This window comes from Halichoeres trimaculatus, unplaced genomic scaffold, assembly GCF_033239565.1.
Source record: "Halichoeres trimaculatus isolate MK-OKI-2021-1 unplaced genomic scaffold, fHalTri1.1 fHalTri1_scaffold_21, whole genome shotgun sequence".
Lineage (NCBI taxonomy): Eukaryota > Metazoa > Chordata > Actinopteri > Labriformes > Labridae > Halichoeres > Halichoeres trimaculatus.
In genome coordinates this window covers 21563286-21583402 of record NW_027437199.1, presented here as the reverse complement: position 1 = coordinate 21583402, position 20117 = coordinate 21563286, and the positions used below count along the sequence as shown (strand labels likewise).

Below are 20117 nucleotides of genomic sequence, written 5' to 3'. Positions count from 1 at the left end.
CCGCGTTCATACGACTCCAGGAGGAGTAGTCTCCTCTTCTGTTCTTTCTTTTTCTGGCGTTTTGTTGTGTGAGACGGTCGGCAATCCAACCATAACGCGCATTACCGCCAACTACTGGCTCAACTGGAAATGTGGCTGAGCGCGGAGCCTTCACTGAAACGCAACATGGTCTCGTCTAAACGGAAGGCCAAAACGCAACGAAATGTTTGCGGAATCGACCGTTTTCGGCGTCGTGTAAACGGGGCCTAAATTGTCCCTAGGTGTGAGTGTGTGCGTGTGAATGGTTGTCTGTCTAATGCCGTAGACCGGTTCGTCTTGGTATGGCGCACATTTTGTGGCGTTTCCACTGACTTATCCTGGGACAGATCCCCAGATAATAAGACGAGCCGTCCCCACTTTTTGGGACTTATGGGAGCCAGACTGAACTGATCCGCTCTCGGAAGGTGGAGCTACAATACTGCAGACCATTGATTGGTCAAAAGAATCAACACTTTTCAACACTGCATTTCTCCTGGTGGCACACAGACTTCTCTGAAACAAAACTTTGCACTTTGTATCAAAGAGCTACATGCCAATCACAGAGAGGATGAAATGCTGCATGTCTTTCATCTGTACTCTTTGTTAACTGTGTCGCGTTTTTCTTTTCCATTGGATTTATCAGCGGGGTGAACTGTGTCACGCTGCTACAGTGTCACGCTATTGTTAAACAGCTGCGACTTTTGGCATCCGGCTTACTATCTGCCTACCACGGGAGGGCACAGTTTGCTCAGGAAATGCAAACGGGATGAGGCTTAACTGTACCAAACCGTACTGAACTGAACCGGACTGCTTGGTGGAAAAGCGGCTTTAGTGTCAGCCCTGTGATTGGCTGGCGACCAATCCAGGGTGTACCCTGCCTCTTGCCCAATGACAGCTGGGATAGGCTCCAACAACCTGCAACCTTGCACAGGAAGAGCGGTTCAGAAAATGAATGAATGAATGTCCAATTTTAAGAGTTTTCACGACATACACCAAAGCTCTGTAACGATATATTGTTCAAATACGTTAATTCCGCCTTTCTGTGATACATAGTAAGACAAGTCTTGTAACTGCACCAGTATGTGGGGTTTTTTTTTTAGCCTTGGCATATTTCGACCGGTGATGTGTCATGATCAAAAGTTGCAGCTTTAACAGCCGGTGCTTTGTTGTGAATCAGAAGAGCCAACTCCCTTCATTTTTCTTTTTATTGCTCAGCTCTCACTCATTCACTCAGCTCTGCTCATGTCATTCAGGTATAATGTCCTTTCCCAGTTATTGAGACTTTGGAACATTTGTGCGAAAAACAAAAAATTGACTAAATTTTGTAACAGAAGAAATTCACAAATCACTGAAAGTGAAAGGGTTTATCAAGACACAAATCATTCATATTTTCTGGGTTAGGATAAAAAATGGGGCTATAGATAACAATAAATTGGGAACTGAAAGTACTGGCTCTTCTTTGGTAGCCGAGCCAAAAGAACCGTGTCCCTGATAAGAGCTGAACTTCCCATCACTGATAACTTAGTTTTTCTGTTGAACGACAGGGGGCATGGTTGTCCTACTGCTTAAAGCCCGTACGCATGTCTTGCGATGAAAATGGACTGTTTGTGTGTTAAAGATAAAAGAAAAAATCAAATGTGCCCAAGCCAGGTCAACGCTCCGACACAGTGTTAAATTCAGTGGCAGTAGCCTCCACCATGACAGGCGGCAGACAGCTAACGCCTCATCAGATCAGGTCCCTGAATTCATGAGAGAGGAGATCATACTTAAGTCAGGTGTTGGTGATGTTATGGCTGAACGCTGTGGGATCTGTATGTCAGGTTTTAAAAGTCTAACCAGGACCGCACTGTCCTGAAAGAAGTCCCGCACATTTGTCCTGTGGAAAAGTTTTACTTTCGAGTCCGTTATCTGCCTCGTCCTCGTCAACCCTTTCCTGTCCTTGTCCTTTGTAACAAGAAAGATAATCCTGGGTACCAAGACTGGAAGTGGCTTTTTTCCAACAATGTATTAGTCCTGAATGTGTTGTCTTTCTGTATCTTTCTCAAGAAGGTCATTCTGATAGCTGTTAAAAAAAAAAAAACCTTTAAGGGACAGGGACATCAGGCCAAAGTCTTCTGATGCATCATTCTGTGAGTCATATCCTTGTGACTGAAGCGCATTCTTAAAGAAATTGCAGTGTGTGTGATAATCACATGAGCACAATGTCAAAGATGTGCTGGTTTGAAAAAAAAACTACCTTAAGAATGACATTTTTCAAAGCACAGGCTAATGAGAGGCAGCACAATAACACATCCCTGAATCCACGGATGGGACAATCTGTATCCCAATAAAAGATGTTGGAGTACGTAAACAAAGGTGGTTTGCTGACTCTGGCAAGCCTCCAAACAAACTGGACTTACTGGTGTAACAAGTGGGAGTGGGATAAGAAAACTGTTTGTTGTTGCTTTTGAATTAAATGACCCTGAATAAGAGCCAGAAACACTTAAAATGCCTTAATTTGTTCATGGACATGATGTTTAATCTCTCTCTCTCTCTCTCTCTCTCTCTCTCTCTCTCTCTCTCTCTCTCACACACACACACACACACACACACACACACACACACACAGAGTAAAAAAACAAAACCTAAAGGAGGAAGAAAAATTACAGGCATCACTTGCTCAGTAAATTTCCACTTTGGATTACTCAACACTGTGGTGCAATGCACACAGAGCTGCCAGACACAAACCTGCTAAACACTCTCCATGAACTGTACAGTTCAAGTAAAAACATGTGGCAAGGAGATGCAAAGGACAGCTTTTAACACAAAGCTGATGATAAAAATGACACAACTTAGATTTAGATTCTTAATCCAGGAACAAATCAAACTTTTTTTTTGCCGTAGATACACTTTAAAATGTGCGTCTTCTTGGCAGTTAGCATGATTTGCTAGTTTGCTAACATTACTGAGTGTTTACTGGACATCATAGACTGTGCAGAGTGAGGGGCAGTCAGTTTGGCCTCTGAATTCTGCGGGGCAGTCATCACGGCGAAGGTTCAGTTCCTAAAGTAGTGAGAGATTCCTTGAGGGATTGGAGTGGAGTGTCCACTTCAAACACACCTTTCAGCATATTTCTTGTGTTTTTCATTCTTTGCAGTAGTTCAGTTACTTAACTCTGTTTTCTCTCCAGCTCTTTGTGTCCACTTACAGGACTTGCATAGCCACCTTTTTTTCCATGAAGGAAGAATTTCCATCATCTCAGTTTTGCATTTAGCTGCCTGGCAGTGGTGGTGGTTATGTTTCTCTATCTTGGAACTCAGTTTAATTCTTTTTTTCCCTGTGTCCTTTTAGCCATACACGACTTTATTGGTTATTCCTTTGGGAAGCAAGGTAAATGGACACACATGTCTCTGTGATGCCACTTATTTGTTTCTGAAGTGTTCCACTGAGCAAACAGACGTTCAAAGGATCTTTTCATTGTCATTTTTGGACATATTTGGTCTCTCTTTTTCTGATGTTTACTGAACGTCCTTATGACGTCCACAGTATCTCCATATAGGAACTACCTAAAAAGAAAAAAAATTAAACACAACAAAACCCCCCCAAAATATTATTGCCTATACCAGGCCTTGAACCAGCATCCAACAGGAAATGGAAAAAACAAAATATTACTTTGATTCAAAACTAATGTTTAAAATTACACGTCCAAAAATGATGTCGAAAGGATGTGCTTTGAACATCTCTGCAGAGTGGGCTCACCGACTCTCTCCTGCTCAGACGTCCACTCGATGTCCAAAAAGCTGATGTTCAAATGTTGCATGTTGACGTCTGAGTGGGATGTTGGACCAACAGAGGTGATAGAGACATTTTGTACGTCCATCAGACGTCTAATGTAGGGGTATTGTCCACAGGTTCCATATTGAACCAGTTTAATCAACCGAACTTTCAGTTAGAATGAGTGGGAGTGGGGGAGGCAGCTTCTGTGGTCAGCCTGTCAGTCAAGTCTATGTCAGAGAATCAACTTTTCTGGATTGGTTTGTATGTTGTTTCTGGTGTTTTGGCAACCAGCCTCATGTGGACGCTGCAGGACCTGCACTGCTTAGCACATTCGCATCTGCTTTGCATTTTAAGACCACTCGCTTTACATCATTGCTGACTGTTAGCTTGGTACAGACTGCTAGATTAACATTGCTAAATGCTAACTTGCTGACGCTACTCACAGTAGGCTTATCTGAACTCAATGATCGGCTTGTCTCCTGTCTTTTTGTTTAATTCTTGCTTTTTTTTTCGTGTTATTTGTTGGTCAAGCTATAAAACTTTCAGCACCCCACTAACATGAAACAACTCTTGAAACTTGAGGAAAATATTTCACCAAGGGCAGACACAGGCACTTCTGCAACAAGAAGTGGATGTGTTAATTGATTGGCAAACATTTGCCTTGCGTTAGACACAAAGAGGAGAACATCAGCAGTTATCCAGCTATGCTTGTCTCACCATAAAGTGAATGTTGAGCGACAGATAATGACTGAATGCTATAAATCACTAAGTGATGGCCTGCAGGCAGAGCTTAGAGCATTCTTCAGCTTGCATTTCTGAGATGAACAGAAAGAGTTAAACCTGTGCCAAGGCTCTCCGATTCATAGATAACAAGGTGTTTTTCCGCTTTGTCTGACAGTTGCCTTTGAGGACCTCTCTACACGTGCTTGTGCCAATCTCTGCGCTATTGGAGGGAACCACAGGTAATTAAACACTGTCAGAATAATAATGAGTACTGTTTCTTTTAAATGTTCATATTTTTGCATAGAGAGAGGGAACAGATAGTCTTAAACTATCTACAGCAGTACTAACATTTTTTAAATACCAAGGGCTCATTGATGCTTCACTTGTATCTTTGGAAAATAACATAACAAAATGTATTCATGCAAACAGTTTTCAAAACTTAATTGTGTAAACTTCCAAGGATTACTTCATTTTCTGACAACAATGCAGAAACTTTCCCTACACATAATTTTTTGAATCTATTTAAGTAGATGCAGTACGTATCTTTTACAACAGAATTGAGAAACCACTATAAATAAGAAAGAACTCATAATGTAGAGTCAGTGTGCATCTTGTACTGCTTGTTTTCATATGTATGTATCTGTGCCTCTGTGAGTGAATGTGTGCTGGTTTTGCTGATGTTACATGTAATTAACTCAGACTACAGTATAGAGACTGTGTCTGTAATGTGTGAAAGGTATTGGCAAAGACAATGCTGTCTCTTCCATCATAGTATGAACGCAGTGTGTGTAGTGTTGAAGCCCTGTGAGTGGTCAGATGATTAGACTCAGTTTGTTTTGCCTAGCTGAGTAATTCCTTATGCTGTGATGTCAATCTCTGACAAACTTCACCATTAAAACCCTCTTACACTGTTAAACTGAACTAACAGTGTTTTCTTTGGTACAGTTTAAATCCCCCCCCTCAAAGTAATAAAGGAGTAAAGGCAGAGGGTTCCAAAGAACCTTAAAGTAGTTCCCAACTTGTCTTGACAGAGTGAGATTATGTAACAACAACCTGAAGTGTAAAAGAAAAGCAATTAAATCCAAATTGTAATTGTGTATTGTAAGTAGGCCGCAAGAGTCAATAAGTGGGCCCTCGCCCTATGTGCACCTGTTGGGGCATGTTGCATTCACTGTACGTGCAGCAAGATCTGCCTCAGCCAGAGGCCACATGGGTGGATGAGGTCGTGCCCCCACAGCAAGCATACAGGGCAGTGCTGTTGATGACTACAAGGTGTCAGAGGCTTACATTTTTCGGGAATCCAGAGGGAGTCCCGCAGAATAGGGGTCAACTTTACTATTATAATGTGATTGGGACGGTACAGGATGAAAAGTTAACGGGAGAAGACGGGAGCGGGAACTGATCAGGAAAATCCATTTTGTAGTTCATTTCCAATTAGCCTACACTGTAACGCAAGTGGAAAAGAACTACACTTCCCAGAAGCCAACAGTAATCTTAAAAGAATGGGGACAAAATCAAACAAAATTCAATTTATTGCTTGAATACTAAAAGATGGGAAAAATTGGAGCAGTAAGGAAGTGGGAGTCATTCTGAATGGGAGCAGGTGGTAGTGGGAGTCATTTTACCAGGAGTGGGAAGGGACAGGTTTTTTTTTTCTGTGGGAGTGGGATAGGACAGGAGTGAAAATCCACTCCCATGTCTCTCTCATCTAGGTATGGCTGTGATGGTACTATGTTTATCGTCTTCAGTAATGTGGGTGAGAGATCATTAAAGAATGTGGATGATTTCAAGCATGTTTGAAGGTGTTTGCGGTACTCGATATCGCATGTGTCCAATAGGTGGCGCTTTTCCTATCCCTTGAATAATTACGAATTTCAGGTTAAAGTGGGACTGTGATTGCGTGGGTTGAATTTGAAACAGATTGGAGAATGTGTATAAAGACAGCAGCTTCCAAAGTTCAGCTTTCACACCTTCAGAAAGTGCTTTTGTGAATTACCTCTGTTAAATTACAGATGGTTTGATGATGGCAGCTGAATCTGGACACTTAACTATATTCATCCTCCTAAACCACAGGGCTAGTGTTGTGCTTCTTTGGGACTCTAACCTGTTCATCCGGTATCCCCTAACAAAACAATCCCTATTTTTCTAGCACTGGGGCTTTAGACAGTGTTGCCAGGGAACAGCCACCCTGATACGTTTGCTGACTCTGCTCTTGCTGGCCGTATCTGCACACTTATCTATTTATGTATTTATTGGAGTCCTGTCACTAAGTATTGCAGTATTTTATGTACTTTTATGTACTTTAGATAATCAGTAACATATAAGGTGAAATAAGAAACCATAGTTTATCAGCAGGTGATTCTCATAGTTTTACACTGATTGATGACAGCGTAATTGAATTCCTGATATTCAGTAATGACTTGGTTTTGGTGTGCAAACCCAAGATTTTCAGTGGCCCCATCTGGCCACCCCCAAGAAAAAAATCTGGAAGTGCCACTGGTTTTAGAAAACCCTTATTACAGCCTCTGAAATATATTTGTTTTAGCTGCTGTCTCTTTAAGACTCCCTGCTCCACAACTCCCTCTCCCTCTGATTGGCCAGCCCTCTGGCATGGGAAAGCTATGGGCAGACCTTGGTGTTTGAGGCCACACCCCTCCAATGTGTCATGAGCCAGAGATCCTGAAATGATCAGCAAGCCTGGTGGCATTGCTAGTGCATTTTTGAACAGTGCGTTTTGAGCAGGTTACGGACAGATTCAGGAATTTCTACGTCATAAGAATATGCAGAAGTTTTAAAAAAGTTTATGTTTAACATTGGGAGAGCAGAATACTCTTAAGCTGGGCTTTGGACACCATCTCCCCAATCTTTTTTCTCAACAGATTTGCTTCCACTGGATTCACAAGCACCTGGCTACACTGGTAAATATATTAGATGCGCTCAGTTTGTAACTCTTAAAAACTACAAAACAGAACCCTGCCCAGTAACCTCTGGGGCTTCTCAGGGATCTGTCCTAGGTCCCCTCCATTTCATTGCTTTGAATTTGAATATATTTATTTGGTAAGGACAATGCAGTCTAACATAGTTCACAACAAAGGATGAATCTGATGTGCTGCACAGAGTTTATGGCAAACACTAATTTCCAACTCTTGTTCCTAGTTGGGCCTTTGAGTAACTAGAAAAAAAATACAGGATAACAGTAAAATAAAAACACATCAACCTAAAATCCCCCAACAAATTCCTGGGTAAACAGAAAATTACAAAAATGATAGACTAAGAAAAGTAACAGCTCTGTTTTGCTTTTAGCCATCACTTGACCTTAGGGGATGTGTACAGTTTGATTTCAGGTGATAATGAATTCCAAAGTTTTCCCTCTTTAACAGAGAAGGCTGACAGTCCAAATGTTGATCTACATTTTTAAATGGTATAGATTCCATTCACTGTGCTTCTTGTTATTCTGCTGCTGCTGCTGCTGCTCTGCTTTTGGACAAATTTGGGAAGAGGTTCAGGGACCAGATTATTGACACATTTAAAAACTAATTTGAGAAAAGAGAGGTGCATGAAGCTGTCAAAGCTCAGTAGATTATAGTTTTTCAGAATGTGGCAGTGATGCCAACTGATGTTTTTTTGTTAGTTATTTTTAGAGCTTTATTCTACAAGGATGAGAGATTTGTAATAGTTGAAGATGGAAAAAGTGTAGTCCTGCATTGCTATGTGGACCACATCCAAATCCATCAATCTGTCCTCTGAGCCACATTCAGTTCTTCAACTCCCTGGCTGTGAAATTCTCAAACTGAATAGCAATAAACAGAGGCTGTTTTCCAAACCACCTACTACATACTACATGTAAATGTAGTATGTAGTAGGCACTACATACTACCTGATGCTTTTGCATGTAGCATGTAGTATGACTGATCTGTTGGGTCTGTTTTGTGGTACACTACTCTGGTTTCCGGTTTCAGAAGCGGAGCTACAGATGATGTTTTTTTTTTAGCCTTTATCATAAATGTACAAAACAATCTATGGGCAGATCTCGGCCTTTTAGTTATTGGTTAATCGTATCTCACAGAATCATCATACGTGATTTCTAATCTTACACCAAAAGTTATATTGTTCACTGAAAATAAATCTGAAAGGGATTTTTAATTTTTACAGCTAATGGACAAAACGCTTCTATATAATCCATGTATGGTTTAAAAAGTGAATTAGTGGTTTAAATGGGCTTTAATGAATTTGTAAAAGTAAACACCTCTTTTATGACTGGAAGTGACAAGATTTACTGGTGTTTCTTCACATCACTTCACTTCCATCTCACAGACCATCGAACGTCAGTGTTGTTGTGTTGTAATTATAATTCCCACTCATGCCAGTAGATGGCGGTAATTCACCAAAACCTGCCACCCGCACAGACAAACAGCGTTAGCGCTGTGCATTGTGGGAAACAGTATACCAGGAAGACTGGTCTGTTGCATACTGAGAAATTTTCCTAGATCAATAGGACAACTTGCAGATTTTGCAAGTTTTTGCATGCTCTTACATACTGAATTTCAGCCAAACTAGTAGGCACTGCTAGTGTAGAAGGCGGTTTGGGAAACAGCCAGAGATTCTGTCTTTCTAACAAACTAACAAAAACATAACACACCAACAAACAAACAAAACAAAAAAACGGACAGCTTTTTTTCTTACGAACCCTTGAGTTCATCTCTAGTCAAGTAAAGCCACGTACACCTGATCTGTATATTTTCATTTGCACAGTATCAACTCCCCTCCGCCTGACCCTCACACTTATTCCTGTCATTTCCTTGGTTTCCTCACATATCTGACATCGTAGCTCACCTCTGTTCTTTTCCACAAATTTTTCCATTGACTTCAGCTAATCCAGGATTCACCTCCATGTGCAGCCTCTGGAATTCTCTACCACGAACCATCTGTGACCCAGACTCTCTCTTCCTGGTTTTCAGTCCTGTCTAAAATTTCATGTTTTCAGACTGCTTATTCATTGTTCATATGACACATGTGCCTTTTGTTATACATAATTCAATCCTTTTTTATATTGTTTATGTATTGCTTGGTAAGAGTATACCTGTGTGCTTAAAACCTGAGATTCATGGGAAAGGTACCATTTAGTTTTACACTGGTTGGAAGCAATTATTGCCTGGGGTCAGTAATTTGATGAGAAACATCATGTCATTTTTTGTTTTTGTCTTACAGACAGCAGGGATGGCGGTGAACTGGCCAGGACTACTGTCCATCGGTGTGTTTTACATGATCGTGCTGGGCACGGGAATCTGGGCATCCAGAAAGTCCAAACGTGAAGAGAAGAAGTGTACGGGGAATCGCAGTGAAGTTGCAATGGTCGGCGGGCGGAACCTCAACATCTGGGTCAGCATCTTTACTATGACAGGTAGCATAACAACAATAATCAAAATGACACGGGAGAGTATTGTTGTCAATCATGCCCTGATGGTTTTCTGGGAAGTGTGTTTAAGACGTTAATAAAAAGTCAGAAATGTTCAGGAAAATATTTGCACAGTGGGTGGACATAATTATTTCAAATTAGGTCAAAGGAACAATGAGAATCTTCTCACTCTTTTTAAAACATATCCTTTAGAATTGCATCCTTTTTTGTAAATGTGTGTATGTATGTATTTTATTTATTAACGTGTCATGCACAAAAAGTGCCCAACCCCTATGGGTTTATAAAACACCAGAGATACAGTTGCGGTGCTTACATTAGAGAGATTCATTACAGTAACAGAGTTGCCAAATCTTTTCCCAGCTCAATATTACACAATACACTGCCTTTTCTCCCAGGAATTGCAGATAAAATCTGTTATTGCAAAAATTCCTTTTCTGAAACGAAACTCAAGTTCTTTCAAAGTCATCAAACCAGAAAGAGTTGACACTAATCAAAGACATTTTCCTCAAGAGGAAATTCCCTTAGGTAATGATAAACCAGACCGTGAAAGAAAAACTGAATCTCATTTTCAGGTTCACCAAAGTTACATAATTAACACAACCTCTTTTCCTCTGGAATGGTATTAAACCTTCCTGTCTCCATGGGGAGGGGTAAGATTCCTGATAGAACTGAGCACATAATGATGTCTGTCTTTTGATGAGATTATACTTCACACAGGACTCTGCATCATAACTAGATTTTATGAGACAGTATGTTTAAAGTTTTGGTTTGCACCATACATCCTCAGACCATTTATGTCTTCATTAGTAAACATTGAACTCTTAATGTCCTTATGTTGCATATTAACTTACTATGAAAAATAAAAGACACACTTTTGTTTTTAAAGCCAGATTTCATTTCAGAGCAGAGACATCCCACTCAAAAAATCTTTTCAGTGAGTCTCTGATCGGACATCCTAACCAGTCTTTCCCAGCATTTCACATTTGTGTCTGATGTTTGGAGGCTCCCATCCCACATCTCCATGAATCGTATCAGGAAGGCCTGAATCGCTCTATAATATATCGACTTAGAGCTGATTGTCCAGGGACCCCCAAACACCAGAGGCATAGCCAGACACTGGACACACATATGAATTACAGAGCTGAGTGTAAGTTCTAAATCCAAGATTACCACAGTGTTCAACTTTTATGTAACATGTTGTGGGTTGAGGTAATCTGCCAACTGCTGGCACTGTTCTCACGGTTAACGTCCTACAATTTAACGACTGTATGACTCACACAACAAAGGCAAGTTAGAACCCTTAATATTTAAAAAATGTAAACTGTTAAAACAAAGTTAACGCCCACATTACTTCTTCTGTGATATTTTTGGATGTCGAATGTAATATGTTGAAGTAAAGGAAATTCAAAACTTGGTGTTGGGATTTTACAGACCTGGATGTTTATTGACATCCACTGAGCCATACTTTTTTATTAATTTCTTTTTTTTTTTTTGTTGGAGCCAGAAACTCATTTTTACTCACTTAAGAGGTTTTTTTTTTTCTCATGTTTCCAAAACAAATTCAGTGGTGAGGATGTGGCTATAGTTCTGGTCTTACATCAGAGAAACTTAAAAGTAGAGTCTGCAGATACTTAGGTTACTTATTAGTTAACATAAAATTCAAATTGGTCTCCCCCTCCTTGGCTCAGTGCCAGCAGCAGCACACACCCACTGCTCCTGACGGAAACTACGTAAATACACACATGCTAGCTAGCTAGCCCAGCAACCACCTGTAGTATCACATTCTTATGTGCGACAAACTTGAGACTGACTTGGCATGTTAGCACACGCTAATCACAGGTATTTGACACATACCTGGTTGGCAAAAAGCAAATTGTGTCGCTCTTTGTCCCGCGCTGCTCCTGAAAGTGGGTGAAAGTCAAGCCAAGCTTCAACCTCGCTTAAGAAAAAGATTTATCTGTTTGGAGTTTCTTTTCAATTAGGTTGTGTTTTTCTTCCTCCGTGCCTCATTGTCTGACTGCCAGGTGGCTCTGGGGATGGATGTGGTTGCCGTGTGGCTGATAGGTATCAGGACACACAACAAGTGAATGACAGGCTCAGGACTGGGTGTCCCAGGGTTACCACAAGGTGTCAAGATGTATTCAATCATAACCAGTGCAAGACGTGGAAACACCAGTCTGCCTCACAGCTCAAGAATAACCTTCAGGCTGCAGCTAGTGTCCATGTATCAGATCAGACCATCAGGAACAGGTTGCCTGTCTGTTTCTGAAACAGAAAATGAGGCACATCAGCCATATTGGAACTGGCAAAGGCTTCGGGCACAGTTATGGGCACCTGTCAGTCACATGACCTGAGCTGTGCCTCTGATTGGGCAAGCTCTGGGATCATAAATCCTCTAAACTGCTGAGTAAAAAAAAACATCACCCCTCGTACAGTGTGTGCCGGAGACCGGAGGCTGCCACTTGTCAACATCTTGATAATGCCCTGCATCATGACTGCTGGGGTTCTGGCTCTGTGATGGTATGGGGCGCCATCTGCTGAACAAGGCAATCAAATCTTGTCATGCAGGGCAACCTTAAAAGCCACATCAACAACTTCCTCACACCAGAGGTTGCTGGCATTAGAGGGAACCTTGGTCTAAATGACGTGCTCTAGGATGACAATGCTGGACCACAAAGATCCAGAGCCGTCAGTAACTTCTTGGAGGAGGGAGGGATCAACCACGTGGATTGGCCTGATCGTTCTCCTGACCTGAATCTGACTGAGCGTTTGTGGGATGCTTTGGATGGTCAGATAAGGGGCAGAAACCATCGGCCTAGGTCTTTTCAGGAGCTCAGTGCCCCAGGAGCAGATCCAAGCTCACTGGCAGCATTAGGCATAGGTGTGCAAGGGGTCAATACATACGCTACTGAGCATGTATCATTCCACCTGTACCTCGGGATGCTGTGTGAAGTGAATTTTGTGGTGTTACACTTTGAATGTTTTGGGATTATGAACATACAACAAGATGATTATTGTCAATCCTTTTTATTGTTTGAAACGCCATAGTTCAGGGAAATGCATATTAAGAAAGATTTCTGTTTTAATCAGCCTTAACTTTTTTGAACAGTATATATTGTGTAATAGATTGTGATATTCTCTACAACTGAAAAGGTTAAAATGTTTTTTGTTTTTGCAAAACTTAAGTGCTCAGACTTTTAATTTAGTCGTGTTTTTGCTGAAAAATTTGCACACACTCTTTTTCTTCATGTTTGCAGCTACCTGGGTGGGTGGGGGTTATATTTTGGGCAATGCTGAGGTGGTCTACGATCCAACCAAGGGGTTGGTGTGGGCGACTGGACCCATTGCCTTCTCCATGAATATGGTGATAGGTGAGTGAGGCCAAGATCAACTTTTCATTCTTAATACAATTTCAGAAGGGACAATGTGCGATGAAAATGTGCGATGAAAATGATGATGATGATAATTTCTATTTTATTCTGTTCTATTGTTATTATATTACTCTTTTAGTTATTAAATCACTCTATTCTAAATCCAGCTTGTTACTTGTTAAAGCTACAAACAATCGCACTGATCTGGGTATTTTCTATGTATCCACGGTAAATTAAGATCACTAGATATAAATAGATGGAATATTTTCCCTATGTTTACATTGAAATTTAATGTTGAAGGAAAATGTTAATAAATGTTAATAAAAGCGTGTTTTGTGTGACTTTAGGTGCCCTCTTCTTTATCAAGCCTATTCGATCGAAAAACTATGTTACCCTCATGGACCCGTTTCAAGAGAAATATGGAAACACCATCGCCGCACTTCTCTTCATTCCTGCTCTCATCGGTGATATCTTGTGGATAGCGTGTATCCTTGGTGCGCTGGGTGAGTAAAAACTATACTGTTTCCTACTTTAACACAAATATAGTTTTAGTATTCGAATATGCTGCAGTGGAGTTTGGGAAAAACTTGTGGGTAACTGTTCATGTTTTGGCGATTACAGGAGGAACAGTCAGTGTGGTCATGGACATCTCATCCCCATTGGCTGTGAGCATCTCTGCTGCTGTGGCGATTGTCTACACGTTAATGGGAGGACTGTACTCTGTGGCCTACACTGATGTCATCCAGCTCAGCCTGATGCTCCTTGGCCTGGTACACACATTTCCTTTTCAGAGGATTTTAAAGATACTACTTTTCCGTGGCAGCTCTGGTCAGTTCAGGCATACAGGAAGAATATGGGTCTTTATCTTTCCCCAAACAGAAGCTGCAGTGACACATTTATCTAAAGTCATCTAACAGACAGCATCTAACCATCAAAACATTTGACTCACACTCTTTCACAGATGAAGCCATGGCTAACAAAGCTAACAAGCTAACAAGCTACAAAACCAGAGATATTTGTGTTAGCAAACATGGCTCAATGCTTTTTGGCAAAGGTTAGAATACCAACAAAGTAACCATGAACACTGCCAGTAACAGATGAGCTCCGTTCTTTGAACATGGGTCAAATAAACAGAGGAAATGACCTTTTAGCCTGATTCAATTAAGGTGATGATTGAAGGCTGGTTAAGTCTGTTCCTCCAAGGCTGAATTGTGCTGAATCAGTCTTATTAATTGGATCCAGACACGAGTGTTGAGGAAACTTGAGTGTGCCCGCAGTGTAGATTACAGAATTTATGATCGTCTATCATGATCATGGTTATAATTCATGGCAAATAATCAGGAAAGAGAGATATTGAAGAAGTTTAGAAAATACATAAAAACTGTGAATTCTAACACCTTGGCTAGAGCCAAGGCGATTGCACACAAGTTAAACTTGCAGAGAAGGAATATGTATAGTTATGAATTTCAATATAAGGCCAAAGCCTAGGCTATTCATTTAAATGGGACTGTTGCCATAACCTCTTAGCCTAATGATCTGGATTACTTTTTATCACAAATTAACTAACTTGTTCCAGTGCAGATTTATTTCGGGGAGCTGCGGCTCTCTTGCTGAGAGACCCAGTTAATTTAGGCGCAATAATAATTTGTGTCGCAAGACTGATCTGAGATCCCTTATTCTGATATGTTTTTTTGTTTGTTTTGTGAGCATTGTTGTTTCAGTTACCAAGCCATTAGTTATTTGTAACAGTTGATTGGGTCATACATCCCCATAAATTTTCTTTAGAACCAGCTCACTGAAATAAACCTGCTATGGAGCAGGTTTAACTTTCTGTGTCTGTTGCTATAGTGATTTAGCTTAGCCAGATTCAAGGAATGGAACAAGTGTGGTCAGGTTAATCCTGAAATTATCTAGCTATAACTGACTTAAGCCGCGTTTCCACCAAGCAGTCCGGTTCAGTTCATCTGGGTACTGAGCGCATTTCACAGTGTTTCCACTGACTTATTTGGGGACAGATCCCTAAATAACCAAGATGAGCTGTCCCACTTTTTGGGACCCTTTCATTGGGGTGCCAGACTGAACCAGCCACGTGTGAGAAATGGGGCTACAGATTGTTTTTTTTTTTTTTTTTTTTTTTTTAATTAAACTCTGTGTTCTGGTGTCATCTTTATTCCAGTGGCTCTGTGTACCCTTCATCTTGACAAGCCCGACTTCTGCCAACTTCACTCTTGCTGCAGTCGCAAAGGTCCACCAGGAGCCGTGGCTGGGCACGCTAGAGCTGGAGCAAACAGGTCGCTGGATAGATGACATACTACTCTTGGTAAAAAGATGAACTGAACACCTCCTGGTTTCCTATCTGCTAAAGTCTACAGTTACATTTTCATTTTTTATTTCTGTTTAACACTTTCCTTTTAATGAAGTCTGCTCTTTATTACTCTTCAAGGCATTTGGAGGAATCTGCTACCAGGCTTTCTACCAGAGAGTCCTGTCCACAGCCACCGATTCCCAGGCTAAGATCACCTGCTACGCTGGAGCAATACTGTGCCCAATCCTTGGCATCCCATCACTCATCATCGGGGCAGCAGCAGCATCCACCAGTAACTAGCCTCTTCTAACTACCTTGTTACAAATCTTTGCCGTTAATGTGGTCTCCAATCTCTGACGAAATCCTCTGACTGATGTTTTTATTTCCATTTGTGTAATGTCTGTCAGATTGGAACGAGACCAGCTTTGGTTCACCCAGCCCGTACGAGCAGGGTAAATCTGGAATGATCTTGCCCATTGCCCTTCAGCATCTTTGTCCCTTCTTCGTCTCACTGGTTGGTATGGGAGCTCTTGCTGCCTCAGTGATGTCATCTGTTGACTCGGCACTTCTGTCTGCTGCCTCGCAACTGGGCCGAAATATCTTCAAGAACATCATCTACAAAAGGGTGACACATCCTCACACCTCACATCTTCACAATTTATAGGGTGGACAAAAATTAGTCAAATACACCACACCAAGGCACAATGACAAGAATGTAATGTCACGACTGTCGTCTCTAAAGGACAACATGCCAGTGGCATAACATTTTGGGGGCAGTTTACGCAACAACGGTTTCAGGGTGAAACGCAAAAGTTATGTTATGTTTCAGCCTTGCATTTACACAGAAACAGCGTAAACTTTTGAAAACGGCCACCAGAGTGGGATTTTTCCAACATGCTGCAGACACTGCTACCGTGTAAACAGCAAGCTGGCGTTTTCAGTTGAAATGCTGACGTCACACTACGTACCTACAGCAGTAAAACAGTATTGTTGTCACGATCGTCGGGGACTACTGTGTTGTGCTTGTGCTGCTGAATCTGCTGACTGTCTTCATACAAAATGTGTATTTGTTGCTCCGCTTCTGCTCTTAGTATTACCCAATACACCAGATGATTGGCTCAACTCTACTTCGGTGGTGATCTCCCAAAAGCTGCTTCTGAACATGACAGTTGTAGAATAGAATAGAATAGAATATGTCTTTATTGTCCACCGAGGTGGAAAATTGGCTTTGGCTCACCAACACAAGAGACAGACAGCACTAAAATACAAAGAATTTCATACATAAAAACATATATGAGACACAATGTAAAAGTAGAGGTAAAAACAAGTTAGATAAATAAATTAAGCACAGTATTAAAACAGTTCAGGTCATTTTGTGGATTTGTCACTTTGTCCTATTTAAGATGGTGGTAGCGTTGGGTATAAAAGATTTTTTAAAAAGACCTTTGGCCAGAGGAACTCTATAGCGCCTCCCAGACCTTAAGCCGCGTTTCCACCAAGCAGTCCGGGTCGGTTCGTCTCGGTACGGCGCGCTTTTAGCGGCGTTTCCACAGACTCATCCCGGGACGGATCCCTAAAAACCGAGACGAGCCGTCCCACTTTTTTGGGACCCTTTCGTATGGGTGCCAGACTGAACCGATCCGCTCTCGGGAGGTGGAGCAACACACTGCAGACGGTTGATTGGTCAAAAGAATCATCACTTACCCCGACAGCGGCTGCATTTCTCCTGGTGGGACACAGACTTCTCTGAAACGAAGCTTGATTGCACTTTGTAACAGAGAGTTACATGACAATCACAGAGAGGACGAAATGCTGGATGTCTTCATCTGTGCTCTTTGTTTACTGTGTCGCGTTTTCTTCTTTGTTGGATTTAATAGCGGGGTAAGCTGCTACGGCATAGCGCTATTGTTTATCAGCTGCGGCTTCTGGCATCCGGCTTACACGCTGCCCACCACGAGAGGGCACAGTTTGCTGTGGAAACGCAAACGGGATCAGACTTAACTCTACCAAACCGTCCCAAACCGTACTGAACCGACCCGTACTGCTTGGTGGAAACGCAGCTTTAGAGGCTCAAACTGACAGGACAGGGTATGGGAGCTGTCTGCCAGGATTCTCTGGGTTTTCCTCCTCATCCTGTCAGTGTAAGTGTCAGCCAGAGGCCTCTGGGGTTGTCCCACAGTTTTACCAGCCATTTTTACCATTTTGTTGAGCTTGCCCTTACACTTGCAGCTCAGGTGACCAAACCAAGCACAGAGGTGAAAGGACAAGATGCTCTCAATGTGAGTTGAGTACACAAGCTGTAAAATCTGCGGACTAACCCCAAGACAGCATCATTTTCTGAGAAGACCAAGTCGCTGTGAGCATTTCTTAAAGATTAAATCTGTGTTGTCAGAGAAGCTCAAGTGACTGTCAAGAACGGTCCCAAGATATTTAAAAGTTTTTACATTTTCAACAAGCTGACCTCCAAGTAAAACTGGTTCTGTTGACAGATCTTGCCTTGTGTGAAAAATTAGCTCTTTTGTTTTCAACACATTAATTTCAAGTTGGCTGTTGAGACACCAAGCTTCAAGGGTCTTAGTGTGGGCAAGATAGGAGGCCTCACCAGAAGGATCAGATTTCTGTATCAGGCCAACCAAGGCCATGTCATCTGCATATTTAATCAGTTTAAAATTCTCATCATGTAGTGCGAACTCGTTTGTGAAAAGAGAAAAGAGCAGAGGTGAGAGGACGCTACCCTGTGGGCAGCCGGTGCTTATGATGAGCTCTTCTGATTGAATGGCTTTAGCACAAACCCTCTGAGGGCGGCAAGAAAGAAAATCTCTGATCCAGAGTATCAATCTTTTTTCAATATTCAAGTCTGCCAGCCTTTTCAGAAGAATGTGTAGTTTCATGGAGTTAAAAGCTGCGCTAAAGTCTGTAAAAAGAACCCTAGCATAAGCTTTAGCAAGCAAAGACTGTTTTGAAATCATGTCTAGCAAGATCAACAAAGCATCATCAGTACCTCTTTCCCTCTTGTAGGCAAAGTGTAGAGGATCAAGTTCACCAGCTACTGTATTGGTCAAGAGATCAACTAGAACTCTCTCCATAGTTTTACATAAAATGGAGGTGATGGCGCCTGCAGGCCTGGCATGCTTACTACAGTATTCAGTCCCTCAGCGTTTCTGTGTAAACACAGATTTTTCTCGCTGCGTTTTAGCATTTTCAGTTGAAACGTTGTGCAAATGGGGCCTTATTGCCGATAAGCATTGTTACAACAAATCTAAGGGCAAAAGATTGTCCAATTTCAGGGTTATGTCACATCTTATTTCAGAATCAGATTGTCGATGTTAGAAATATTGGCTTGATAAAAGTATGATAGGGATTTAAAACTGATTTTCTTTTGTTTCAGGCAACAGAAAAAATGATCATCATAGTGGTCAAGGTATCCATCCTCCTGTGCGGACTGATGGGAGCAGGCCTTGCTATGCTGTCAAGTTCCATCCACCTGTTCTGGATCGTCAGTGCAGATGTGTTGTACTCCATGATGACTCCTCAGGTGACCTGCATCTTCTACTCATCCCACCGGGTGAACAAATACGGCGCCTGCTCTGGCCTCGTGGTGGCAATAATCCTGAGAGTTCTGGTTGGGGAACCAATGATCGGCCTTCCTGACGTGCTGCCTCTGCCGTGGGACAAGATACAGGAGGACGGCAGCCGATATCGCTTGTTCCCTTTCCGCACTGCAATCATGCTTATTACTACCGGGACCATTCTGTTAATATCACATCTTGCAGCGTATGTGTGTGAGAGAAGAAGAAAACAAAGCAGGGCTGGAGAGGACAAAGACTTGCATTACATGGCACCGCTCCAAACAGATGCAGAGGAAAAGGAGAAACTGAACAAAGAACACTCTTCCTCACAAGGGAGCAATGAGTACTCCGACAAATGATGACGGTTTCTCTGTGGTTAGCGTTGAAGAAAGGATTTCTTTATTTGGGTTTAAATGGAACTTGTAAAAAGACTTTTGCTCTGTCTCAGAGCGAGTGGTGTTTTATATTCTTTAAAAGACAACCGTTGATACTTGTACCTCATAACTGAACCAGTGATTGAATATTAATAAAAATGACTATTCTGTGTTACATCTGAATGTGTCAAGTCCAGTTTTTAAACAGTTCTTATCTGTCCCCCTTGTGGTGACCGTCAGCATGCTCCTGCAACACTCTTTGCTAAATTGTCCACAGTCAAGATAAATAATGAGTGGGGTTTAACTGGGCTTCGATTCAGACTGGGGTGAAGATGGAGGATCTTAAACTAGTACTTTGCATGGGAGAGGTTGACCTGGAGACAAAAACCCACGAGGTTGTGCTTATGCACCTCAGAGGGATCACCAGTCTATGTCATCATAAAGATGCTCATACTGCAAATGCAGCATTTAGCTCCATTTATTAAGACAAGTTAGCTAAACTAAATTTAACCTGTTAGCATCAAAATGTACAGTTGTTCTGTGGTCAGTTTTCAGAAATGATATTATACAACAGAGTCAACGTCT

At 41.7% G+C, this 20117-nt stretch overlaps 1 protein-coding gene across 2 annotated transcripts in view; it reads left to right on the top strand.

Annotated features, from left to right (window-relative positions):
* LOC141810579 (high affinity choline transporter 1-like) overlaps positions 1-19660 on the top strand; it is a 32402-nt gene extending 12742 nt beyond the window's left edge. The window contains exons 3-12 of one of the 2 annotated variants that reach the window (XM_074698261.1): positions 3349-3387; positions 4673-4736; positions 9706-9898; positions 13171-13284; positions 13632-13787; positions 13906-14054; positions 15461-15604; positions 15728-15881; positions 15997-16214; positions 18978-19660. In XM_074698261.1, coding sequence (XP_074554362.1) covers positions 9715-9898; positions 13171-13284; positions 13632-13787; positions 13906-14054; positions 15461-15604; positions 15728-15881; positions 15997-16214; positions 18978-19517 — 1659 coding nt within the window. In that variant the 5' untranslated portion in view covers positions 3349-3387; positions 4673-4736; positions 9706-9714 and the 3' untranslated portion in view covers positions 19518-19660. Of the gene's footprint in view, positions 1-3348; positions 3388-4672; positions 4737-9705; positions 9899-13170; positions 13285-13631; positions 13788-13905; positions 14055-15460; positions 15605-15727; positions 15882-15996; positions 16215-18977 lie in introns of those variants that run through there. The other variant, XM_074698263.1, reaches the window with a different exon arrangement.
* The last annotated feature ends 457 nt before the right edge of the window (positions 19661-20117 follow it).